This window comes from Triturus cristatus, chromosome 12, assembly GCF_964204655.1.
Source record: "Triturus cristatus chromosome 12, aTriCri1.1, whole genome shotgun sequence".
Taxonomy (NCBI): domain Eukaryota; kingdom Metazoa; phylum Chordata; class Amphibia; order Caudata; family Salamandridae; genus Triturus; species Triturus cristatus.
The window spans coordinates 96,165,782-96,192,920 of NC_140595.1; the positions used below are offsets into that span (position 1 = coordinate 96,165,782).

Sequence of the window (27,139 nt, forward strand, 5' to 3'; positions counted from 1 at the left end):
CATTAATGCTTTATGAAAAGCCCTTGCAGGTCTCTGCGTTTTCTACCCCGAATATGCGTGAGTTTTAAATTAGAACTGGAAGGCCCCGGGAGAAGGATTTTCCGTTGCTAAATATGAGGCGGGCATGATTCACCCGCACGGCCTGGCCTGCTCATCTTTCCAGACAGCTCCGGCACTTCCCTCCACCGAGCACTATAAAACCCCCTCGGCCCAGCAGAGCGTCCTATCCTTTGGAGCGTCGGAGGCACTTCAGTTTTCAGAGGGATTCGTCATTCTACAACAGGTACAGTGTGGGGTCGATAACCTGAGATTCCTGCGGCACTGACAGGTACAGCAAGGGGTTCATAACAATAGACCTCTGTGGCACTGACAGGTACAGGCTGGAGTTTGAAACCTCTGGTCTCTGCAGCACTGACAGGTACCGCAAGGGATGTACACAGTGACGTACAGGCTGCAGTTTGTAACTTCTGGACTCTGCAGCACTGACAGGTACAGGCTGGTATTTACAGCATGCCATATCTGCAGCACTGACAGGCACAGGCTGGAGTTTGTAACCTCTGGTCTCTGCAGCACTGACAGGTACAGATTGGTATTTACATATTGACTTATCTGCAGCACTGTCAGGTACAGGCTGGAGTTTGTAACCTCTGGTCTCTGCAGCACGGGCAGGTACAGGCGCAGCATGGTATTCTTAACAAGGGATGCCTTCTGGTATCTGCAGCACTGACGGGTACAGGCTGGAGTTAGTAACCTCTGGTCTCTGCAGCACGACAGGTACAGGCTGCAGTTTGTAACCTCTGGTCTCTGAGGCACTTACAGGTACAGATTGATATTTACATAATGACGTATCTGCAGCACTGACCGCTACAGATTGGTATTTACATATTTACTTATCTGTAGCACTGACAGGTACAGGCTGGAGTTTGTAACCTCTGGACTCTGCAGCACTGACAGGTACAGGCTGGTATTTACAGCATGCCATATCTGCAGCACTGGCAGGCACAGGCTGGAGTTTGTAACCTCTGGTCTCTGCAGCACGGACAGGTACAGGCGCAGCATGGTATTCTTAACAAGGGATGCCTTCTGGTATCTGCAGCACTGACAGGTACAGCAAGGGATGTACACAGTGACGTACAGGCTGCAGTTTGTAACCTCTGGTCTCTGAGGCACTGACAGGTACAGATTGATATTTACATAATAACGTATCTGCAGCACTGGCCGCTACAGATTGGTATTTACATATTGACATATCTCCAGCACTGACAGGTACAGATTGGTATTTACATATTGACTTATCTGCAGCACTGACAGGTACAGGCTGGAGTTTGTAAACTCTGGTCTCTGCAGCACGCACAGGTAAAATATGTAGTTTACAACTCAATATTTCTGCAGTACTGGCAGGTTCAATATGGGATTTCTAGTATGGCTTCTCCGCAAACAGGACCAGCTTAGAGATTGTAACTTAAAATCTCTGTTGCACTGATAGATCCAGTACGGGGTTTACAACATACCATGTCTACTGCGGGGCCAATAGATACAGCGCCGGATTACTTGCAGACAGGTAGAATTTATAACAAGACTTCTCTGCAGTGCTGGCAGGTACAGTATAGGGTTTATAACCATGGATTTCTGCAGCTCTAACGGGTATGGTTTGGGCTTTATAAATTGAGATCTGCCAGACTTATGACTACACTATCAGAATTATAAGAGGGGATTTGCAGCAATGACAGGCAAAGTGTGGTGTTTATAATATGGGAGATCTGCCAACCTGAGGCGCTGTTTGCAACGAGAAGCTTCCACCTTCCACAACGCCGACAGGCAAAGTAGTTGGTTTATACCCTGAGCTCTCGTCTAGCCTGATAGGAACAAAATGTGGCTAATTTGAGAACCCTGCAGTTATGACTGGCACAGGGTGAGATCCCTGCAGTTACGACTGGCAAGGAGGAAATGTCGCCACGTACCCTGAGATCTCTGCAGTTATGACTGGCACAGGGCAAAATCTCGCCACGTACCCTGAGATCCTTGCAGTTATGACTGGCACAGGGTGAAATCTGCCACGTACCCTGAGATCCCTGCAGCTATGACTGGCACAGGGTGAAATCTTGCCAGGTACACGTTAGGGTTAATACCCCAAGAGCTCTGAAAATGCAACAGAGGGGTATGCTGTAAGTACCCCGGGATATTTGCAGCATTGCAGGTATAAGAAGGGTTTTATATGCCAAGGTCGGTGCAGATCTGATATTTATTGTACGTTGTTCATGCCCTGAGATCTGATAGCTATATTATGATGTTTTCCCTGAATTTCAGCAGCCATGGCAGGTATTTAATGGGGTTTGGCATGGGATCTCAACAACCTTGACAGGCCACTATAGAGACCTCGACACTCGTGGCAGGTACAGTACACAGAGCGCACCCTAAGATCTCTGCAGCTCTGACACGTGCAGTTTGGGGTTTAATACATTGAATATCTTCAGTCATAACCTACATAATTCGATTATAGCCTGAAATCTCATCTTCCCTTTGTGGAACAGTATGGGGTTGTTAAACTAAGATGTCTGCAGGCCGGACAGGTACAGTTTGGGGTAGGTAACCCGAGACACCTTCAACTCTGACCGGTCCTGTCTGGAAAAAAGCCTCTGTCATCTCTACAAGTGTACTTCAGTGTTTATCCCATAAAATCTCAATAGAGGGACAGGTACTATATGTTCTCTGTTGCTCTGGCAAGTACGGTATGGGGTTTATACCCCTGCTTCTCCGCAGACGTGACTGTTACCATGTGTGCCTATTACCCTTAGCTCCTCAAAGCCCTCAGAGCTATGGTATGGAGCTACAGTAGAAGATGTATGCAACATAGGCAGTTTTAGTTTAAGGTGCAAGGCTGGGACTCTTGTGCTTCCGACAGGTGGGTTTATACCGTGATGCCCCTGAACTGCTTTTGTGATTTGTCTGGAAAGATGCCTACTAATGCGGAGTTGTGATGCTCTGTTTCCATCCCCTAGAATGTCCTGGGCTTCTCTCCTACTCCTGCTGGTCCCTGCGGCCATTGGGTCCCTGTATCAGGACGAGAGTCTGGACTCCCAATGGGAACACTGGAAGAAGATTTACCGGAAGCAGTACAACAGCCAGGTGAGAGTCCGACCTACGGGTACCAAACCGACATGTGGACCAAGTGAGTTCTCAGGATATCCACCAGAACGGGCCTCTGGGAGCAGAGTGTAGGGAGCGCAGAACTCCCTGATGCACCGGGTGAGGCCAAAATCCAGACTGTCATGAAAACCCCACGAGAAGTGATGTTAGGAAGCAATGTAGCCCACATATGGCCACGGTGAAGGTCAAAGAGAGACCTTTATGATTGACCTATAAAGCGAGGAGAGGCAGAAAGATGATCAACTTATGGGCTGGTGAAGTCCAAAAAGAGACAGCAAGATGGGCCAGTGAGCAGTACGGCTAGAAAGCCATGTAATCCACATACGGGCTAGTGAAATATTTGATGATGAGCCAGTGGAAAGTTATGGTAGGAAGCGATATACTCTGAATATGGGCTGGGACGTTCAAAGATAGACATTCATAATGGGCCAATGGAGAAGCATTGTCAGCCCAGGACAAATGGAGTTGGGTCACGAATGGCTCACGGGTGGAGTGGTGAAGTCCACAGAAGGGAATTGTGATGATCCTATGGGAATGGAGGTCAGGGAACAGAGCACCCCGTAGTTTATGGTCCAGAGAAAGAGAAGGATTAGGAGTCAACAGGAGTGCAGTTAGTTAGATTGGAATAACCCTCATAAGGAGCAGTGAGGATAGTAAGAACCATGTTGAGCCCATGGAAAGTGTGGCTAGAGCGTAACAACCACATCTGTACTGCTGAAATATTAAGAAGGAGGGCCTTGATGTCCCACGTGAGGCATGGTTAGTACTTGTGTACGGACCACTGAGAGGGCCAGTGATAGGCCTACTGAAAGTGGAGTCAGAGAGTAAAGTATAACCCGCCTACATAAAGGTGAGGTCCAATGAACTAGAACCCTGAAGAAATCACAGGAAACCCCAGTACACAGTCGAATATTCCATGCAAGGACTAGTAAAGTGCAGAAAAGATATCAACATAGGGACAAGAGCAGCAAGGATCAAAAACAAAGTATCCCTTATAGGTAACGCGAGGCCCAACCATGATGAGATCATGGAAAGTGGGGCGGAGAGCCTGAGTAAGGCCGTAGAGGTGAAAAAAACAATAAGTATGATGGGTTCATGTGAAGTGGGTGTGGAGAAGAGAATAGCCCCTATAGGACCACGGAGGTCAAAGAAGGATAAATTAGGATGGATCCACAGGTTTGAGATCAGAATAGCCCAAACCAGAAAGTTCCAAAGAAAGCAAGAAGCAAACTGGTCTAAGAAAATAAAAGAGAGAGGACAGAGTATTTGAGGTGAAGGTGAGGTCCAAGAGAGAAGGCAGAAATACGGATACTGAAGGAAACATGTCACAGACAGACCACCACCGTGCAACGAAATAAAGGAAAAACAAGATGTGCTCAAAATGCAGCACCATGCAGAATATTCCACATAGAACTACGAGGCAGGAAGAAAGATGTCAACGAGATGGGTGCAGGGAGAACAGGCAGAGAAGGGAATATCCGACATAAGGACCTAGAAGGCCCAAGAAAGATATATACTGTTAGCTAAAAGGTAGTAGTATATAGCCAACATGGTGACTACGGACGCCTGAAGAATAATATCCATGAGAGGTGTTCAGAAAGCACAGACAGAAGAGGTAAAACAATGTCTCAATTATTGAGAGGTTTTAAGACAGAGGGCGTTCCATACAAAGACAAATAAATGCAGAATGGTCATAAAGTGAATATCTTGTTTGTTTTGGATGCCAGGTGGTGTGGGTGTTTGAGACTTGAAGTCAGCGCTGGTGAATACTCTGGGGGAATACCCAGGTGTGCAATGTGGGAGAAGGGAGGTACCATGTTGTGAGATGTTACAAGGAGGAAGTAACGCGTGGAGTGGAAAGGTGGGGATGTATATTGTCCTGGTGGTGTTAGCCAAAAATGTTGCCTGAGTGTGCTCTGGGTTTAGTCGTCATTCTGCAAAAATGGGAAGATTTGACAAGTATGTTGTACTGGATGCAGAGTATGTTTGCGTTTGTTTTTCATGTGTTTTATTCAGTGTGCGCATAGTGAAATTGGTCAGTGTTCTGTCTGAATAAAAAGTGTTAGCCGTGGCTCTGATGTGTGGGAGGCTTGTACCTCTTTACCTGCTGAGGGGGTATGGTGTCAAAGCTTTTATTGATGGAATGCTCTAGTGTTTGATTCTTGTTTAGTGTCAATCATTTTTCAGTACACATCCTGTGGAGGTTGTCATTGTGTTCGGAAGATGTTTTAACGTATTCTGATGAAATCTCCAGGGAATGCAGAATACGTGCTTTCTTTAGCCTAGCACCTGTTCACGTTGGTTTGGCCAGCCAGTGTGACTATATGTAGGTGAGTTGGAGTGTTGGACTGAACGCTTGAGCACCAGTGTTGTTTTGGTGATAGGTTTTGTGTTGGAGTTTGGTCAAAGGAGTTTTGAACTGAGGTGATGTATGGCTAAACTTTCTATTTTTGTTTTGTGACTTGAATGTGTAGACATAGAGATGAGGGGGAAACCATTTGTCGAAGGTAGCCAGTGGGTTCCGTGTTATGGCTGTCACGTAACTGGGTGCCTGTTGACTAAATGTCCTACATGCATAAAGGTTGTACCGTGTCATAGTGAGTGTGTAGATATGTGTTGATAGGGCCTAATGTCCGAGACTTGCTTGTAAAGAGCCCATTGTGAAATGCTAGTCACAAACTAGTTGTCTCGTTTCTTTGTTTGACATGAGGTGTGGGGAGCTTCACATCTTAAACCATTGCAGAGTTTCTGTGACTGCTACTTGTCTTTGTGTGCCTGCCTAGTTATTTGAGAGTTTAACATGTTCTTGTAGGGTGAATAGGTAAGCTATAGATACTGGAGATTGAGTGACTGTGAATGACTGCCCCTGTACTTTATATACAAGAGAATGGCTGTTTTTTTTAATTGTTTGTGAGAAAGGGCGGTGTGTAGTATCCTGTGTGCTCCCATTCCCTGTACGTCTGCCCGGTGTCTGGATTGCTGAGAGTGAATTATGTGATAGGATGCTGCCGTGTGGTCTGCAGTGGAAGCTAGGAGATGCAGATAGAGGGAGGATGGAGCCCTGACAGGACCTACCTGCTGTTGCTGCAACCTAAGGGCCTAACACTAAATAAAGAACTGGGCTGAGTTTGGCACCTCTCCTTTAAATGGGCCCACTGGTGAACGATGCCTCGAGACCTAGCAAAACGCATGCAGACGTCATCAAACACTGCAACATTCTATTCTTGGTGATTGTTGGAAATGCAGGACTGGGTAAAGAGAACTGTTGTTTTGATCTACACTGGCTGGCGCTTTTAAGAGTTACTTCAAGTCCTGCTGGGGCCAGCTGCCAGTTGTGTCCAGTGCTATGGTATGAGAGGAGTTTGTGATATCTTTTTCAGAGCACAGTTACTTTCAGAAGTCAGCTCTGTACATTGATTGGTAGCACCCAGGAGTGGTTGGGCACACACTGCAGAGGTCGCCCCAGTATTTCCGCAAATGAGACCCCTGAAGCTCCAAGGAGATTAAAAATGCGATTCCTTTGACTGACACACTAATCAGTAACATCTAGAATGTAGAATCACGTCCTATTTTTACCTCTGTGTCTTCTGTTCTCGCTTTATCTTCCTATTCGTTCTTAACTCTGGTTCGCAACTCTTGTTTGCATACATTGCTCTTTCATCTCCTTCTCTCTTTAGTTCACTGTTTTAATGCCTCTGCTTGTCCCTCCTCAAGTTGTTCACGGTTTTATTGGGTGTGTGTACCTTAGAAAGTGAAACATGTATTCAAATCGGTTGGGTTGGGCTGGGGTGAAACTGACTGTGGTCAAGTTGTGCGACTCTATGTTATTTTATGCATTTGTATAGCACATTCTGACAATTTGTATGCTCCACTAGGGCTTTTGGACCCCTTGCAGTACTGGGTTTTCACGGACCAGATTGAAAATGGTCCATTGAGATAGTATTTGATTGTGTTTCCTATTATGTGGAAGTGAGTCATGCTGGATAGTGGTCAGCAAGGTAGAAGTCGACTAATATATAATTCAGTGATGGAATAAATTGGACAGTGGCCTGATGGATCCTGTTCTAGATCTGGTGGAGATGATGATCATCACAAATGCTTGTGCTGAAGGGTGTTGCAGTTTGTTTGATTCTGCTGGAGTCTTTACAGATGCTGATTTTTCAGCTCCAAGTGATTCTTATAAATCAAGTCATCTTTCCCCATGATGCGATTTTGATGCCATTTGATAGGTATGCAGGTGTGGGTGAATTTGAGTGGATGTGCCATTGAGGTAACCAATGCTTAGTCAATAAAATGGCTTCGAGCCGGGAAAGAGTGCACGAGTCGGAATGAGGAAAGGTGCCAGGTGTTGCACAGAAGTCGAACATGGTGTGGCAGGCCAGCTTCAGTATTAGTTGCAAAATATATTTTTTGAGCTCTACTATGTCCCATTGTCCATTGGTGAGGTGGACCATTTGCATGGGGGCTTCCTATATACTTTTGTATTCGTCACACTAACATGTCCACTTACATTTAAAAGACAGTCACAGACAGGTAGGAGTTTGTTGGGCGAGATCAGTGACTTATTTTGAATGGGTTCGCTGAAGGTCTCAGGCTCCTGAGCTCCTTTCTCAGGAGGGACGTGTCCTCTCCGGATCTTTTGATCATGTACTAATGTTAGGGTTAGCGCTTCCTTCTAGTTATACCGAGTATTTACTGTACTCGCCAGTCTTTTCCAGATCATGGAAAGTTGCCAGTGAGATCCCTCTGACTCTTTTCCCTCCCATTTCTGCTCTAATCATCTAACTTCTCGTTATTTCCTCACCTCTTTCACTCGTTTTTACCTCTCATACATACATCTTCCCCTTTTCTTCTCTTTTTTCTTCTATCTTGTGTCTCCATTTTTCTTGTTTGTTTCTTACATTTATGTTGCTACTTTCTCCCAAGTAGTCACCTCTCCAAGCCTATCAGCCTTCCCTTCCCTCTCATACTTAGGCATCCATATTTTCTCCCATTATCTCCCCATTTTTGTTCTTATTCTCTCTGCTTCTCCTACATCGGCCTTTTGTCTACCTTTTAAACGCCCCCTGTTGTAATCCACTTACCTCTCCTGTGTTCCTTTCGAGTCTACCTACTTGTTCCTATCCTTCATTCGTTCTAATTTGTCCCCTCGCTTAGGTGGATGAGCTCCTGCGACGACTCACCTGGGAGAAGAACCTGAAGTACATCAATGCCCATAATCTGGAGTACAACCTGGGCGTGCATACCTACGAATTGGCCATGAATCACCTAGGGGACATGGTAGGTGTCCATCTCCTGCATGCACACTCCTCAAGGTACCATCTGAAAACCCTATTCCTTGTACAAATGCTTGTCATCCCAGGCTTTGCCTTCGCACAGATGCGTGGGACCTCTGGACTAAGCCATTATAGAGGTTTTAAAAGCCCATGGAGTGGGTCATTATACTAAAGCCAATGGCCATCAGACTTGGCCTTTATACAGATACTCTTCCTGCCCACAGACTCGGCTATTATATTAATACCAATAACCATCTGGCTCTTTATTATACAGATGTTCCTTTCTATCCCAGACTGGACTGCTATATTGATGCCACTGACTATCAGGCTCAGTCACTATATAGACGTTCCCTATACTCCAGATTGGGCCATTATATTGATGCTAATGACCATCAGGTACAGCCATTATACAGATACTTCCCACCATCATAGTGATGCCAGTGACCACCTGGCTCATCTCTTATTCAGATACCCACCACAACCTTGGTGGGGCAGTCCTGAGCTGTTTGATGCCCCAGTCTGGACCTTTGATGACTGTAGCCTCCAATGTGGGTCATTCCACTGATGTCCCTAGCCACAGGCTGGGTCTTTATGCAGATCCCTGTGGCCCTAAGGTAAGGCCATTTTTCAAATTTGGTGGGACCCAGATTAGCCTGTATGCAGATGCTGAGTGAGACCATGCTGGATCATTAAAAAGATTGACTCAGCTCCCTTAGATGATCATACAGTCCGGAACACTTCAAAAAGAATTCCTCGATTAATCTATGCCCTACGTCAGATCATCAGGCAGACTCTAGCTGCCCAAAGTCCGGCCCTCCTGCATACATGTCCCCAGTACAGAGGGCAGAACACTTGCACTGACAGTCATAGTTTCCAGGACTGCCGTTCATACAGATGTTTATGGCTCTCTAAATGTTTCATTTTTTTGTCCAGAGCAGTGAAGAAATTGTGACGAAAATGACAGGCCTGCGGGTGCCAGCGGAACGACAGAGTAACAACACCTGGATCCCTGACCGGGAAGGTCGGGTCCCCGATTACATCGACTACAGGAAGAAAGGCTATGTGACGCCGGTCCAGAACCAGGTATGGTGGGACAAGATTAGGCATGCCTGCATGCGCATCTCTCCACTGCTCTGGATACTTTACGTGGAGTGTAGTGCAGACGACCTCATCTAGGGGTTTGGCCAAGGTCAGGAAGCCTCGCATCTAACCTGCTGATAGGAACCTGGCACTTTTCCCTGCCTCTATGTCTCTACCACCTCTGGCCTAGAATGAGATACTCGTTACAATGCCTTACTTTGCTGTGGATTTTTTTCCAGCACATAAAAGTAGCAATTCACAAAAGTTGAAAACACAAATTGATTTACAAATTACTCAGAACATGGTGGTCTAATCTGGCACCTCATAAGGCAGCTTGCAGGATTGAGAACGTTTTTTGATTAATAAATCGCGTGCCAGGTTCCATGTTTTTTTTCCAGGTGGGGAACTTGAATTTTCCACGCCTCTCGGGACCCCTCAGCACTCCCCTGTGTGTGCCACCTCTGAGGGTGGCCCTCCATAGTTGTAGAAAGCCTGTGAATCGGAGCAGAATATTGATTTTCAAAATAGCTAAAAAGAAAAAAAATTCAGAGCCCTTCTCAAGCCAATCGCATGTCTCAAAAAATTCAAAATGGTATTGACAGAAGTCACAAATAATTGTTCGTGATTTTAAATTAGGGGAGAGGAGTTGGCCTAAGGGCTAGGGCGGTCGACTTCGAATCTGGAGAACCGGGTTCAAGTCTCGGCAATGACGCTGAATATCCTGTGATTGTGGGCAAATCACTTAATCTCCCCGTGCCTTAAAAAAAAAAAATGTGTCATCGTGTAACACAACTGGTGCTATGTAAATCGCTTTGATACCCGATACCGGGTGAACTTCGCGCAATATAAAACTCTGATTTTTTTTTTTTAAATGGCATATACATACAATAGGATTAACCCTTTAAAGCCCACACAACAAAAATTTAAAATATTTATAAGCTTAGAAAACTACTGAATGGAAACCAATCAAATCACAATTTCTGAGGAAAATTCAACTTTCATGTTCAGGTTGGTATAAATCCATTCAACGGGTTGGGCTGTTGGCGCAAGCAAATGTTCTGGAGGAGATACAACTGGAATACATTTGTTTTCCCCCTGCAGGGATCTGCATGAAAATTTGCATGCGAGACCTCAGCTGACTAAGGGCCATATGTAGGTAGCCTAACATTTACCACTTCATAAATACCGAATTTTACTGATTCGGTATTTATGAAGTGGTAAATGATATGTAGGTAATCCATCGGTAATATTTACCGATTCGGAATGGGTCGGTAATTTAGAATCGGTATTTACCGATTCGGTAATGATGCATACCTTCCCATTGAATCCTATGGGCCAGGAGGCCCATAGGAATCAATGGGAAGCCAGTTACCATTACCGAATCGGTAAATACCGATTCGGTAATGGGGGGAGCACAATCAAGGGTGGCAGGGTGTCACTGTGACACCCTGTTGCACCCCTGATTCCTGGATGTGTGCACATGGGGCAGACATACATGCCCTAAGGGCATGTATGTCTGCCACATGGCACTGTTAGACCAGCAAAATATTGCTTTTTGCAATGTATTCGGTATTTAGCACCAACATATATTTGGTGCTAAATACCGAATTATTTTCCCTACACATCACTCATTTGAGTGTTACCTACATATCATTTCTGGATTCGGTATTTACCGAATCGGTAAAATTACGGAATCGGTAATTTTACCGAATCGGTAAATTACCGAATCCAGAAATATGCCCCCTACATAGCAAAAGCCAAAATACCGGTCGGTAACGGTATACTTACCGAAAATCGGCCGTTACCGACCGGTATTTGGCTTCCTACATATGGCCCTAAGTAAGGCGATTTCCAAAATTGGTGCAAATCCATTAACGGGTCAAAAGTTAAAGACAAATCAAACATGCCTTTTCAATGTAAAGTTGGCTGAACCATTATTACACAGTGGCGACTGCTGCTGTGATATAAACGATGCTAAATTTATTTCTTAAACAACACTTCTGTCAGCGCCCTTGAAATGTATCCCACTTTCATGAACCTTGCATGAAATTGAGAAAACGAAGAGTAGGGTAAATAAGTTAAGTGCCAGCTAAATTTGGGCCATTAAACTTGCCAAAGTTACTAGTAAATCAAAAATGTTTGGACCCCTTAAACCACGTTCAGCCACCCCCAGCCCATTGAAACTGCACAAAACCTGAAATACCTTCACTGGGTGTAACTTGAAACTGTTTGCCCCCATTGGATGCATATTCATCAAACAGTTTCAAAGTTATAAACAAATGCCATTTTTATTAACACCCACTCTAACTTTGCCAACCCTTTGATAGATTGGAACAAAACATGACAAACGAATACAATATTATTCCTTCCTTGCCTCTGCCAAATTGTGTGCCCATTCATCACACACTGCCAAATGTGTTAGCAAATTACCACTTTTTGCCTCCCCATTTTCAGCCAGGTCATCCATTGATGGATCTGCAGGGATGTTAAAGTACCTCGGGGCATATTATAAAGACAGGTGATAAAATTATCGCCGCTTTAGCGGCAGAAAACTGCAGCTAAAACGGCGATAATGGGCTTGATAATATGCTCTATGGATATCCAATTGAAGCTCAGTTTAGATGTGAAGGACATCTAAACTGAGCTTCAATTGGAATTCCATAGAGCATATTATCAAGCCCATTATCGCCGTTTTAGCGGCAGTTTTCTGCCGCTAAAGCGGCGATAATTTTATCGCCTGTCTTGATAATATGCCCCCTAGAGTATTCTCAACATTTTAAGTGTCACAGTTGTCAAACGTTGCCAAAGTTATAGGCAAACTAAAACATGGCATTTCAACTGATAAGGTATACAAAAGTGTTACTCCTATCAAGCCCATCCTCACCTTTTTCAATTTGCTAATAATTAAAAAACTACTGAATTGATTTCCACCAAACCAACAGCATGCTTTCTGAGTAAAGGTCTACTTTCGTGCTAAGGTTGGTGTAAATCCGTTTAGTAGTTTGTGCTCTAGGCACGAGCAAAATTTCCTATTGAATACAAAATGGGAAAAGATATTTTTTTTGAAAGTGCTCCTTAACTTTCATTACCCAGCAGCACTGGGTCTGCAATAAATTTGGCATGCCAGACCTCAGATGATCACACTGAGTGCCCAATTAGGAGCAGATCTGTTGATGGGAAGGGGCGGGCAGATGACCACACTAAGCGAGTGCCAAATTAGGTGTAGATCTGTTGATGGGAAGGGGCGGGGTGTGGAGGGGGGGTCAAACTAAAATGCAAATCAAGAGATTATTTTTCAATGGAAAGTACAGCTGACCTGCAGTGTGGAGACTGCCACTGTGATATACAGAAATTATTATATCCTTTGCAGTTTTCAAGACAACCTCACTTTTTAAAAGATATAGCTTTTTTTGGAGAGTGCCCATTATTGTCTGGAAGTCCCAGAGTGGACTGGTAGAAGCAGAACAAACACGGCTGGACTGGGGTGGGGTGTTGGTGGGAAACAGAGCTGCTGCTTTTTTGTTGTTGCAGGGCGGCGATATTGCAGCACTGCTGCAAAAGCGGACCTCAGTAACAAAAAAATGCCCCCCACCGCTCCAAAGCCAGGCCCCACCCTTATGGCTAGGGTGACCAGACGTCCCGGTTTTCCCTGGATGGTCCCTGTTTTTCATGAAGTGTCCCGACACTTTCCTCCAAACTGAATAAATGTCCCGGTTTTTAGACAGCGGCTGGGATGAACACAGAAATGTCCTGGTTTTTGAGTAGTGGCTGAGTAGGCACTGGTGTTAAAAAGATGTGCGCATGCTCACTTCTCACTACTGGAGATGTTATGACATGATGTCACTCTAGATGAGGTTGTTGTGGGAAGAGAAATCTTTTAAAGAGAGACATTTTCTCTCGGGATTTCCCTTCTCTTTCTAAAACGCAGCTAGAATGTCATTATGCCAGCCATCGGGGCAACAGCGTGTCCGAACCGCCAGCATGATCCTGTTCACTGGAGTCAGAGGTCACTGCCTGCACCAAGATCCAGCCAGCCACCAGTGTGAACTGTAGTCCTACTTCTTTGTTTATGAACTGTCCCGGTTCTTTGTTTTGGGAATCTGGTCACCCTACTTATGGCCCACCTAGAAAACGCCTGGTGCCCACCACGGCCAGTCTGGCCTTGAGGACAAACGATCAGAATGCTTTCTTTCTCTTCTGTTTGTACCAACCATGATAGGCTTGCTTAAGAATCATTCTATGGCTGCCAGCCAGCTCCCTGTTACTCAACGGTGTGCTCTAGCAATGGGGTTGGGAATTACACCACTCCTCCATATTTTATTATAGCCACCATCCCTCTTTCAAAGTTTCTTTACTTTTTCAGAATTTAGGAAACCAGTGGTAAATCCAGCACATCGTGGGCATAAGAGAAAATGGCCTCTCTATCTTGCACCCGAGCTCTGTCGCTCTCTTCAAAGAAGTTGCTATCAATGCCACAGTGTTCGAGCTCCACTCTCTTTGCTTTACTAAAAAGTGAATGTAAGCCAAAATGCCAGAAAGCAGTAGAAAAAAATATAAACATCCTATTTTAATTCTCTTTTTCTTGGTTTCAGTGGTTGTTCAGGGGTATTTGCTCTTAGTGAAGCAAAGGGCGGAGTCGGTACGCCTATCTTGTTGTTCTCCATGTTTTCAGCAGGGGTACTTTTCCCCTTAATTATTCCCTACCTAAGAATTATAGCTGTATATTACCCATCCACGCTTTATTCGTGCTCATCTGTACACGGGCCTTTAATTGCTGGGTGCATGCACTGATGCATAACTAGTTTTCTGTATCATACTGTGCTCAAGTTTCAACCTTTATCACCTTTTAAGGTACACCTTGATAAGTGGTTGCTGGGAGATGACTAAAGTACCACAGCAGGCTCAACTCTACCAACTTTAATGAGGTCAGAGTAAGGAATCAGCATGCAGGAAGAACTGTCAATAACAGTAACTGTCTTGGCAATTCACACATATACATTATAGACGACACGTTAGAATTTTGATGACAATGGCACTCTGGACTACAGGGAAAAAGACAAATGACCTTGATGGCCAGGCTACTCTAGCCATCGAAGAGTCAAGATCCTGATGCTTGGCATCTAAAGAACAGCCCAACAGAATCAATGCCCCTGGGCGACGAGTGGTAAACAACAGCGACTCGCTGCCCGAGGTCCTCAATAAAAGAATGATACCCCAATGACAGGAACTGATACCATAGCTGTTGAGGATTTAAAGTGTTTCTGTTACATTTCATGAGTGAGGTGATAGGACCAGAGTCCTAGAACAAGCTTCAGACGGATATTTGAGCAAGATGCGACAGCTTTCACGTGACACTCAATCATTCATGTATTCCAGGGTCACTGCGGCTCCTGCTGGGCGTTCAGCTCTGTCGGTGCTCTGGAAGGACAACTCATGAAGAAGACTGGGAAGTTGGTGTCCCTCAGCCCCCAGAATCTGGTGGACTGTGATAAAGACAACTATGGCTGTGATGGAGGCTACATGACTAATGCTTTTGGATATGTGCGGGACAACCAGGGGATCGATTCAGAGGTTTCGTACCCATACATCGGCCAGGTAAGAGTCTTGACCTCCCACGGGACTTCTAATCATAACTGAACTGTCTGGTGTCAAGGGCTACCCAGAGGTGACAGTGAGTGTGCATCGATCAACAATTTCACAAGGCGCTACCGTCTTTCATCTCCCTGCGTTCTGTAGGTTGTCTTAGTCCAGATGCACCGGTGCGCTCCCAAGGTTGCATCAATTTATGTACGGCTGGAATTGCCTTAGGTAATCCGGGCTGGGATGGTTTTATATGTTGAAAGCTAGAATTGTCTCAACATCCATGACACGGATCTTCTTTTTATGTTCTGGTTTGGGATCATGTTGGAATGGACTGGAATAATTTTTACCTTGGATCATTTCACAGATTATTTCATGACACTCAGATTTTGGATAATCTTTCGATATCTTTTTATAGTTTCTTGTCAGGGTGTAGAGTAGGCCTCCTCTCAGAGCATGCAGATTAAGCGTGTCTATGAATATTAAATTCTTGTATTGTCCCAGTGAGCATGGCTCGGTCTTACTGTCTAATGAGTGGAGGATTTCAGAATACTCACAGATATAACAATGAAAGCATCCGCGGATGTCCAGGTCACACTTCATTTCTGGGGCTGAGCTTGCCTGGGGATGCTCGGACAGACAGTATCTTGATATCTGGGGATGGGATCATCTCGGGATATGGAGGGATGGGATTGTCTCTGGATGTTCAGGGCCGAGTTGGGATCTGTAGAGAGAGCTTCAATCACCCCAGGTTGCAAGGCCTTGACAGTGTTATGTTTAGGCCTGGGATCATTTCAGTGTCAAGATCTCTATGCTGTCCATGGCTGGGATTATCTCCGTGTCCATTCAGGAAATGATTTTGGGTGTCACGGCACTGGAAGGTGATTGGGTGTTACGAAATGATGTTCAAGGCTCTTACCTCAGGATGTTCAGAACTGAGATCATATCAATTTCCTGGGATACAAGTGTCTTGGAAACCCCAATCCAGGAATTTTCTCAGTGTTCATAGGTAGGGATACCTTGTTATTTCCAGGACCGGTACCATCCTGTAGATCCAGCAATAGGATCATCCCACTTCTAGACTCATTGCTATTATGGTATGGGCAGACTGGGTCTGATATTGTAATAGCCAAAGCTGGGATTGTTTCGTAATAACCAGAGTTATTATCTTCGGTCGTCCGAGGCTTAGAAAACATTAGGAAGTCAAGGGATGCGGTCATCTGGAGATGTTCATGACTGGTATCCTGATAACATGTCAGTGCTAGGATGGCCATAAGATGTCTGGGGCCTAGGATCATCTCTGGGGTTTAAGGCTAGAACAGTTGAAGATGTTCAGCTCATATGACCAGATCCAACAAAGTATTATCGAAACACTGGACAGCTGGGAATGTCTTACAACGTCATTTATTGTCTAAGCATTTCCAGGACTGGAACTGTGTTGAGAAGACTAGCGCACAATTTATGTTTTCTAAGATCAATATCTCAGTATACCTAAGGCTTTGATTGTACCTGGATGGACAGATCTGTGACTGCCTGGTTATTCAATATTTGCAGGCATAGATTGACTAAGGAAGTTATACGAATTAGACCTTATACTTATGTTGAAAGCTGGAATGGTCTCATTAATTGTCTCATGAATCCCATGGATGCAATAATTCTAATGAAGTGCCCATTACTGGCATTGTCTCACTGTAAAGTGCTCAAAATGTTTCACGGTATCCAAGATTGGGATGGTCTCTGGATATCCTGAGCTATGACTGTCTTGTAATATCCAGGGCTGGAACAGTCTTGGAATGGTCAGGAAGAGAGATGTCACTGGATGTCGATGGACTGTAGCAGTTTTCAGCCTTGTGACGATCTTCAAATTTCAAAGGCTGGATGGCCTTGGGGTGTCACAAGCTGGTAGCACAACAGGATTTCCTGAGTTTGGACAGTCTTGGGGCAATGTGGGCTATTAATGTTGTAGTGCTTTAGGCTAAAATAGTCAACAGAGGTCAGGAATCTGAAGGTCTTGAGATGTCAAGGGATGCGATGATCTTAGATGACAAAGACTGGCATTCCTTTACTGGTCACTACTCTTTTCTCTCTCTCTTTTCTTTGTAGGATGAAAGTTGCCTTTATAACCCAAGTGGTAAAGCTGCTGGCTGTGCAGGATACAAAGAGATACCCAAAGGCAGTGAGAAGGCATTAAAAAAAGCTGTTGCTAAAGTGGGCCCTGTGGCTGTCAGCATCGACGCAAGTCTTGCTTCTTTTCAGTTCTACAGCAAAGGTAACGCATGCAGGAGTGCTTTAGGTGTATGGCATTGTTCTGAGACATTGTCTCTAAATTTAAATTATAGGGTCTGAAGACCGCTTGCTTGGCAGCCCTCTAGATGAAGCTTCATGATGGACCCTATGCAGAAGAATGCACTGATTATCAAGCTTGACTGGGCACTGGCTAGAAACATACATAGAGCACTGTACCATATTGTGTTGGGGTCGAACCATACTAGGGGCATTATGCCAGCCTCTAACTGGGTGATCTTTGTTAGGCGTGTCTTGCTTGACTTTGCCCTAGATTAAACCCTGCACAAGGCATCATTCCATATATGGATAAAACAAATACGAGACGTTGTGCTGTTCTGTGTTCTATGCATTACAACATACCGTGCACTACCCTGAATCCTCCTGATGGCCCCAGCATTGATAAGCATCGCAGCAGCCGTTGACAGCAGTGACCATTACAGGATAGCTGGAACTTTCCTCTCTAACTCCACTATTATCGCATGGTGAATGCTGCAAGGTTCTGGCCTCACGCCAGTTCTTTTTAATAACTCTAGCTATAGGGCACCGCTCACCGCAGCAGAGCAAACATCAATTTCCACACATAGGCCGTTGGCTCCCAGCTTTATCTCCATCTTGATGAAGGCTATTTTAATTTCAATTGTGTATAAGCCTGCCTTCAACACATACAATACTGGACGGTGACTGAACAGAAATTATAGTGATGTGTTCAGTTAATCCCCTTTTCCCCTTTCTGACTGACCCATCCACTGAGCCAATGTCACGTGCCTGCTCAGATTTGCAATTTAGTTGACCCGTGTGACTTCCCACCTCCATTATGGCTAGCATTAATACATTTACCAAAGGTTGCTTTCCATCCTCTACATCTACTATGCAGGATCCCCCCTTACTTCAGGCAGCTCACAACACGGTCCTGATCCTTGCAGTTGTAATATCCCATCCGGACTACTGTAATTCCTACTATAAAGGCAGACCAACTAACATAACACACGGTTTAATTTCAGAGAGCACAAAACCATATAGCTCATCTCATTTTAGTCTACATTGCCATGCGCACATCACACCGCACCTGCAATGAAAGCCTGGCAGCGGTTGCGGGTTAAGGAAAGAGCGCAGTTCAAGACTTTTCATTTACAAATAACAACATGGCCATACCCTACGATACTTGTTTAAAGTTTACAAACCCTGCATATCTTCCTGAGGTCTAAGATCTGCCAAACTCAATCTCCTATCCATTTGCAAGGGGGAGAGAATTTAAATTGGCAGAACAATATATGTACAAGATTTAACTTTTCAGAAATCTCAGATTATACAAAATCTTGAAAACGCACCTAGTTTGAGCTGATTATGGCCCCAACGAGGTCTAACCTCCTAACCACCTGGGTCTCCTCCAGCATATAACCTTCCCAGCACTTTGTGACCGGATGGGATGCCGGAGAATGGCTGGTTTTCGTTGGCAGATAATCCAGTTTGTGGCCACTCCTAGACACAGGGACCACGCACTGCAAAAAAAAAAAATTGTAGAAAAATCAAAGCGAGCTACTTGGGATCCCTGTCAAAGGGTATAGGAAAAAATGCACTAATTTGGAGTCATGCCAGCTGTAGGCACGAGAGGGTGACTTAAACTTTACAGGATCCAGCTTCTCCCTTGGAGGAGATTCACGAGGAGAGGAAGCTTCAGGTTGAAATATCTATTAGAAGGAGATTGCACTAGCAGTGGAGGCTGGTAAGAAAAGAGTTCCAGATAATAACGGTAATTTAAGAGAAGGCTTGCCCGTCACAATAAGACTAGCAGATTGTGGGCTGAGCCGCTGCTGAGCGAAGGGGGCAAGCAGGGGTGTAACAGATTTGGAACCCTTCCTGTTGGACCACGGTACTGCATTCTTATTAGGAGCTTTAAGAATCAGGCCTCATTTATGAGGTTATGCCGTAGGGCAGTGCCGCAAGCATTCCTGCGGCGCTGCCCTACGGCAAAAGAAATGGGCAGGAATGCACCGTATCTATCAGATATGGCGCATTCCTGTTCTTTTCCCCTGCGCTGGTGCTCAACGGTTTGCCGTGCGCCAACTCAGACACCTTTGCACCATGGTGCAAAGGTGCCAGAGTTGCGGGGATTAATATTTTTGTGCAGGAAGGCAAACCTTCTTGCACAAAAACAATCACAAGGCTTTTTCCTCTTTCTATGTGTGCTGCTTTATGTAGCACACATAGAAAAAGGAAAAACGAGGAGAAATAAAGACATTTCTCCTCGTTGTGCCTTCCTTATGCCTACCCTGGGGAGGCGTTCGTTTTTGCCGCTGCCTCAGAGTTACGAATTCTCGTAAATCAGGGGCAGTGTCAAAAAGCTATGGATGTTATTAGGAACGCCCCCAGCATCACCCATTGCGCGCCCCTTTCACTCAGAAAACTGCGTTAAAGGGAACGATATTTTCGAGGGAGCATTGAGCCAAAAAAAGTGGCTGAGTGCAGCCTGGTAAACATGGAGCAGGCTCCTGCGCCACGGAACGTCACAGAAAGTGACATTCCGGCGGCGCACAAACGGCCTCGTCAATGAGGCCCTCAGTATTTTAATGAAACTTGACCTGCTACTTGTTTAGGAGAGATTGATGGAACATTCAGAGCTAATACAAGAAACTTTGCCTTATGTCAGAAATCCACAAGGTGTGCAAGGCCTCCTTACATTTTGCATCTCTGCCCATCCAGGTGTGTATTACGATAGCAGCTGCAACCCCGAAGGCATTAACCATGCGGTGCTCGTGGTTGGCTACGGAAAGCAGAAGGGTACAAAGCACTGGATTGTCAAGAACAGGTATGCCTTGGGAGCTATGCTTATTACGCACACAATGACTTTTAAGGGAATAAGAGTTCATTGGCAGATAACATTGTGAGAACTATCAGTAAACCCATGTCCTGATCCTCTCCTAGGCCACCGTAGCATCAGCCATTCATGTGTCTCTTTGCCCCACATCAGACACAGCCCGTGTCCATGTCTCCTTATTGCCTGTGTCTCACCCACTATTGATGGTGTGTGTCTCCGTCCCAAAGTGTCTGTGTACAGCCCCTGCCTCCCTTTTGCATGGCTCCATGCCCATTTGCACTGGTGTTCTTGTCCCCTGTACCCGTTCTCTGAATGTGTCCCACTGTCTTTGGCCGCATGTCTCAGTGTCTGTGTTTCTGTGTCGCACAGTGTCCTGTGTCACTTTCCAGCGCATGGGTCTTCCTGTCCCAGATGCCATGTACGTGTTGCAGGACAGCTGTGGTGTGACATCCACACTGTCGGAGAGTTGTGATATCATTTCTTTCTGGGACAGCCTTAGTGATGTCATTTTCTGCTTTCAGGGCCTCTGTGATCTCATTTTTAACTGCAAGTCAGTACCAATTCCATTTGCCATTTAGATGGCAACCGCAAAGTAGCTTGTTGTATTACGGGATAGTTATTTAAGCCCAACTGCAGAACAATGTTGCTGTAATTTCCTCACTTAGGCCAGTTATGTCGATATCTTTAATGTACATTGGCTGTTCCGCATTTCACATTTGATGGACACTGTGATGTGATGTTTATCAGAATACTCACAAAAAAATGCCTTTACTTCCTATTTCCTGCAGGAAAGACCTGGTTCAGGCCACTGTTGGCTCTCGCCTGTAATACTGCAGTTCTCTTTTTCTCGGCCTTTACTTGTTATGTACTTCACTGGGTCCATCCTGGAGCTACCAGTAAACTTTGGCCTTAAACACCACTGTTCACCATAATGCTGGACACAGGCTCCCTGCTCAGAAGCATTATTTAAACCTTATATATGTAGTCATCATTGTATCCATGATGCAGCTCTGGTTTCTCTTGGGAAGCTCTTTGCCTTCTACTCTCCTAATAGGGCACTGCGCTCTCCTCTTCTGCTCTCTTTCAATGCACCAGGCTCGGCAGACGGGCTTTCTCGGTTATCACCGCCAAGGAGAGGGCCAGTCTTCAGGTCAGGGTGGCTGGAGTAACCTCTTCTTTCCGTAAATTGTTATAAACCTAGCTTTCCTCTACTGTGTAGCTGCGAGCCACTGACCTCCAGGACTTTAGTGCCACGACACCAGGTTCCTGGGTAACAGTGCAATTTATAAATATTAAGTAACATTTTTAGATCAGATAAGGATTAGCACACCATGCATTTGCTAAACTGTTGTTTTGCCCATGCGTGTCCTGTGATTACAGCAGTAAAAGACGCCGCGGCGTGCATCCACTACCGTGCAAACAGCACTCCTGCACACAAGGCAACAGCACTCCTGCACACAAGGCTTACAATGCTGAGGAAGAACACAATGGCATGTGTTGACACTTGTGTGGCCTGTAACCCCTGTTTTCAGCACATCATAGCAACACACAGACTCCTAGTGGCTGTGCCACTACACACTTACGCATAACACGCATTGGAAAAGCCAATAGCTCTTGGATTAATCAGGGGTATAGTTTCAAGGTGGTGTTTGGGGTATTACACCCCCTCCCCCCCCCCCCAATAAATGTACTGTGCAGTAAATAGTTGGGCGCAGGTGCTTTCAGTCAGGTATGGTGAGGTGTTGGATTTCACCTGGGATTTTTACTTGCACACACAACTAAAACACACTAATGCTCTTTTTCGTGTTTTGAAGTTCCTAAAAATGTTCGTTGTTTTACCACATATTTTCAGTACTGTTAACAATCCGCACTGCTCTCCCTTTCCGCTCCCCCTCTAGTCCTGCTTCTCAGATAGTGAATGTTAACCAGATATGCCAGCGTGATTGTTGAAGCTCCAACCCGCCCCTGGTTTTATTATCCTAACACACGCAGCGTTAACACAGTAGAGCGAGTCATGGAGTAGTCCCCCAGGCATTCCAGTGCAAGCACTCACGTGGAGTTGAAAGCATACACCCAAGCAGCCAATGGCCGTATCTGAAAGAGGGGCATCACTGCGCGTATCCAGGCGCGATTGTACACAGTCTGCAGCACATCCACGAAAGGGAGGAAGACAACGCACCCTGCTGATACTGTTACTAATAGGTATTTGGACATGTGTGCTCTCAAAACCAAGGCCTGAAAAGAGACAGGGTGTCACAGCTGCCCTCATAGGCCGGGGCCTTCTCTGTGCCCGCCCTAAGGGCCTCATGCAGTCGGGTTACGTTCTTCGTGCCAGTCTGCGCGGAGCTGGGCAGGCTTGTTGTTCTCAGTAGTGAAGTCAGATGTGCGTGTCGCCGTGATGTGATGTGCCAGGCAGTGCCAGTACTCTGTGGCAGTGAAATGCCCACTCAAACTCCTGTACTTGATATGTCCCTTCTCTTTTTTCAGCTGGGGAGACTCCTGGGGCAACAAGGGCTACGTCCTGATGGCCCGAAACAAAGGGAACGCCTGTGGGATCGCCAACCTGGCCAGCTTCCCTGAAATGTGAGCGGATCAGAGGCCCTTGGAGGACGAAGCTGAGCTCCTCGAGTGGCGAGGGGTGCACCTTCAGGAAGGCCCAGGCGATGCCCATGCTGAAGCGAGCCCCTCGGGCGAGATGAAGAAGAGCCAAGGACACCTCACTCGCCCATCCTCACTGACGCCATCAGCGGCGCTGCTTCCCTCGCAGTTCTGTAGATAACCCCGCAGTCTTCCCCACCTTTGTTGTTTTCTTTTTATTGTTTATATTGTCATCAGGGGCGCAACTAGAGCCAAATTTCGGGGGGGGGGGCTAGGAAAAAATTTCGGGGGGGCTCAAACTTTAAGCAATCGGTAGAGTGGAGCTGCAGGGGCTCTTGGAAGGGGTGAAACAACAGCGAGGCCTCATTAACATGCAAATGGTCTTTTAAAGACCTGTGAAGTGCTCGGGTGCGGCTGTGTTTCTGCCCGGAAGCTGTCTCAGCCCGGGCTGCCACACACGACGGGGGGGGGGGGGGGCTGAAGCCCTGTCAGTCCAATGGGTGCTGCGCGCCTGATTGTCATTCACGTCTTGAATGGGTAATGCCGTCTCTGCGGCTTCTCTATCACCTCCGTCCCGCATGGCCGTACGCTTCCTGCGCCCTGCCGAGTCTCCTCACCTCATATAACCCTGTGCCCGTACTCCCTGTGCCCATCCGTGCTTCTCTTTAGCCGACTCCCTGTTTCTCCAGTGCGTTTCCTTCCCAATCTGATACCGGGTTTCCTGGCGTGTACTTGGGTGAATCAACACCACCCTCTTCCGGCCAGTTTGATTATGACCTTAATGTTCACTTATGTTTTATGATAAGAATATGTTTCAGTACACTGCGGTCTGTGTGACTTCAAAGTGTGATGCATTTTCCGCAAAAATACGTCTGGAGTGCACCTAATACACTCTTTATGCGCTCCTGCTTTCATTTTCATTTACCTCCCAATTTCCTTTGTCGAAATGATCTACTCTGTTAAAAAGTGCACTTCCTGACGAATAAATACCCTGTGTTAAGGATGACGTCTTCAGTGGTTGAGAGTCGCAATTGTTTCATTACTGATTTAACTCACATACTGTGAAATTAAAGATACCTTTAAATGCCGGAAGGGGCTGTTGTGGTCTTTTGTTCCAAATGATTCTTCAAGCCGTTCTCCACAACGACCATGTAAGCGGATGGTGAACAAGCATTGGCAAAACCAATATGTCTGATATAATACGCCACTACGCATGGGTTATACATGGCCGTATCTGCACGTTACAGTTAGACCTAGGCTGTGTAAATGCTTTCTTTTACTAGAAATGTACAACCTATGTATGCTACACAGAAGCGCGTTTCCAGCCCTGAGCTAACATGACACAAGACTATTATACCAGTGTTTGCTGCAATATCCTATTAAAAGCAAGTACTAGGATGATGTGTCTGTCTTTCCTTGTGTTTTGTGTGTCTCCCCTCCACCATGGGTACGATGCTGCAGAGAATGTTGCTCTCTCGCTTGGAAGGTTGGTCTGATGGTTTCATCAGTTGAGACCGAAGGCTGCCAAGGATGGCCCAGGATCTGGGGCGGTGTCCTGTACATATATACTTGCAACTTGCAACCTAACATTAGCAATTAAAGAAGCTACCTGCTAAATACAGTGGGGTCCAGGCCGGTTAGTGTATACCAGAGACTTCACAACAATGATGGTGCCTCCCATAAGACCATCTCTCCTTTTCTATTCGATCTGGCAATGTCACTTATGCTTCCGCTGATTTAATAATGATAATCAGCGGTGGCTCCTCTATTGAGGTGGAGGAGCGTTGCCCCAACTGCTGCGAGCGCAGCAGAAACACACATTAATAAAATGGTAATAAATACAATTTTATTATAATTTGTCGCAGGCTCACACTGTTCCAGCGCGCGGGCAGGGGGCAGGCTGATTCGTGCAATTGCACTATTATTGCAGCCCCTGCCAGTGCGCATGTCAGATTGGACAGCTGTCTACAGTGGGCTAATATGACATGCGCAGTTCAGAGTTAGCAATTCCAGGGCTGAGCAGCAGCCGGGGATTGCAGCCACAGGCCCCAAGCCTCAAAATGAGCACTGGGTTAACTTGCTTCAACCAGTCCTGGAGCTGCTCTGTGGTGGAGGGAGTGTAGATGGATAGCGACTGAGGAATGCCCAGGTATGTGACTAGGCAGATGCACTGCTGCGATTTGTACAATCTGAAGTCTCCCCACCAATGGGTTTGGTGCACTTAAGTAAACCACATTTCCATAGTATAGCTGAGAAATAATTATGGCTTGAACAATGGTTCCATGAGCAGAGAGAAGAAGAACCCCAAAAATGTTCCTACGGCATTTGACCAAAAGAAGCAGAAGGTCGCAATCTTCGAGGTTTGGAAATTCATTGAGAGCTTGGAGTCAAGCTAGACACCCATGTTTTTTTTTCTTTTTCTAACGCTTTTTATAGGATTTTAAGTCATATACAACACTTTCTGTATTAACAAGAATAAACATTGTTGCATAGTTATCAAGCATAGACCCTAAGTTCTCAGTGCGCATATTAACTACACACATTAAGCCCATAAGACTTCCAATCCCCCCAGATCTTTTGGTGCTTCTCAGGGCAGCCACAGGACTTGTATGCAGGTTTTTCTGCTGCAGCACAATAGTTCAGTGTATATGTCAATTCAGTTATCAATGGTGATTGCTCAAAACGCCAATGCTGTGCAAGATGCCTCTCTGCAACAAGGAAGCCTGTGGTGACGAAAAGCCTTGTGTATCGACCCCCTGCACCCCACTTATCCTTTAACCCAAGTAGGATCATCTTTGGGTCCCGGTTTAGTGACTCGCACTACATGTGATAGCGTGGAACAAACTGTTTGCCAGTACAGCTGTACGACAGGACATTCCCATATGGTGTGAAAAAAGTTGCCCAAGGATTGGTGATATCTCAAACACAGTGGGTCTAGGTCATTATTCATTTTGTAGAGTCTTATGGGGCTAAAATGAACACAGTGCAAGTATTTTAACTAGATCAGATGCAATTTCATAGAAATCTCCAGTGTATTAGAGGCCATTCTGGCCTCCACCCAATCCTCCTCTTCCAGGGGCCCCACCTCTCGCTCCCACTTTCCTTCAAAGTCCTCATAGGATCTGGGTTATTATTCACCAGCAAGCAGCAGAAGATGGAAATGGTAAACAGCCATTACAACGGGGCTGTTGCCACGCAAGTTGTTACATCGCATGCGTATCAACGTATGCGATGTAACAAGGACTACCATTACAACGCAAACCATTATATCGCATGCACTTTTAAAACGCATGCGATGTAATGGTTATCCACATCGTTGTGAGAAAACTGGGCTGTTCCATTTCCTCAAAACGACGTGCACCGCCCCTCTGTCGACGCTGGAACCAGGAGAGAGGAACCACGAGGAGAGAAAGGTGAGGGGGATTGTGCTTGGGGTGGGGGTTAATTTTTAAGGGTTTACGGTAGTGTTGAAGTAGTGTAGTAATGTTTGTGTAGTGTAGGGTTGTGTTTTAGGATTTAGGGTAGTGTCGGGTGGGTCGTGCAGGGTAGAGTTAGAGTGTAGGGACCGGACTGGGGGTAGGGGGAGGGTCGTGCTGGGGGTAGTGTTTTACGGTTTAGGATAGTGTTGTGGTGTTTGTGTAGTGTAGGGAAGTGTTTTTTGGGTTTAAGGTAGTGTTGAGGGGGTTTTGCAGGGTAGTGTTAGAGTGTAGGGGCCGGACTGGGGGTCGTGCAGGGGGTAGTGGTTTAGGGTAGTGTTGTGATGTTTGTGTAGGGTAGTGTAGGGGAGTCGTGCAGGGTAGAGTTACAGTATAGGGACAGGACTGGGGGTAGAGGGAGGGTCGTGCTGGGGGTAGTGTGTTAGGGTTTAGGGTAGTGTTGTGGTGTTTGTGTAGTGTAGGGTAGTGTTTCAGGGTTTAGGGTAGTGTTGTGGTGTTTGCGTAGTGTAGGGTAGTGTTTTAGGGTAGTGTAGGGGGGTCGTGCAGGGTAGAGTTACAGTGTAGGGACCGGATTGGGGGTAGGGGGGGTGGAGCAGCGGGTAGAGTTTTAGGGTTTGGGGTAGTGTTGTGGTGTTTGTGTAGTGTAGGGTAGTGTTTTAGGAATTAGTGTAGTGTCGGGGGTTGTGCAGGGTAGTGTAGTGTCATTGTAGGGAGAGGACTGGGGTCGGGGGAGGGTCGGGAAATTAGTGTAGTGTCGGGGGTTGTGCAGGGTAGTGTAGTGTTTATTGTAGGGAGAGGACTGGGGGTCGGGGAGGCTTGTGCAGTGGAACTACATTAGGGATTAGGGTAGGGGAGGTTGGAGTCACTTAACTTGCAAATGTTTACCAGGAGTATACTTTTACCACGCATGCCTTGGCGTT

At 45.9% G+C, this 27,139-nt stretch overlaps 1 protein-coding gene across 1 annotated transcript; it reads left to right on the top strand.

Annotated features, from left to right (window-relative positions):
* Positions 1-224: 224 nt before the first annotated feature.
* On the top strand, positions 225-23,870 carry LOC146772714 (cathepsin K-like). The gene is made up of 8 exons (XM_085637576.1): positions 225-283; positions 3,000-3,126; positions 8,305-8,427; positions 9,357-9,506; positions 14,880-15,098; positions 17,187-17,352; positions 20,070-20,175; positions 22,672-23,870. The coding sequence occupies exons 2-8, from the start codon at positions 3,001-3,003 to the stop codon at positions 22,769-22,771; spliced, it is 990 nt and encodes a 329-aa protein (XP_085493702.1). The 5' UTR covers positions 225-283; position 3,000; the 3' UTR covers positions 22,772-23,870.
* Positions 23,871-27,139: the final 3,269 nt, after the last annotated feature.

Coding starts and splice junctions, on each gene's coding strand:
- LOC146772714 (XM_085637576.1), top strand. CDS start 3,001: ATGTCCTGGGCTTCTCTCCTACTCCTGCTGGTCCCTGCGGCCATTGGG. Junction 9,507..14,879: donor TGACGCCGGTCCAGAACCAG/GTATGGTGGGAC, acceptor CATGTATTCCAG/GGTCACTGCGGCTCCTGCTG. Junction 15,099..17,186: donor CGTACCCATACATCGGCCAG/GTAAGAGTCTTG, acceptor TTTTCTTTGTAG/GATGAAAGTTGCCTTTATAA.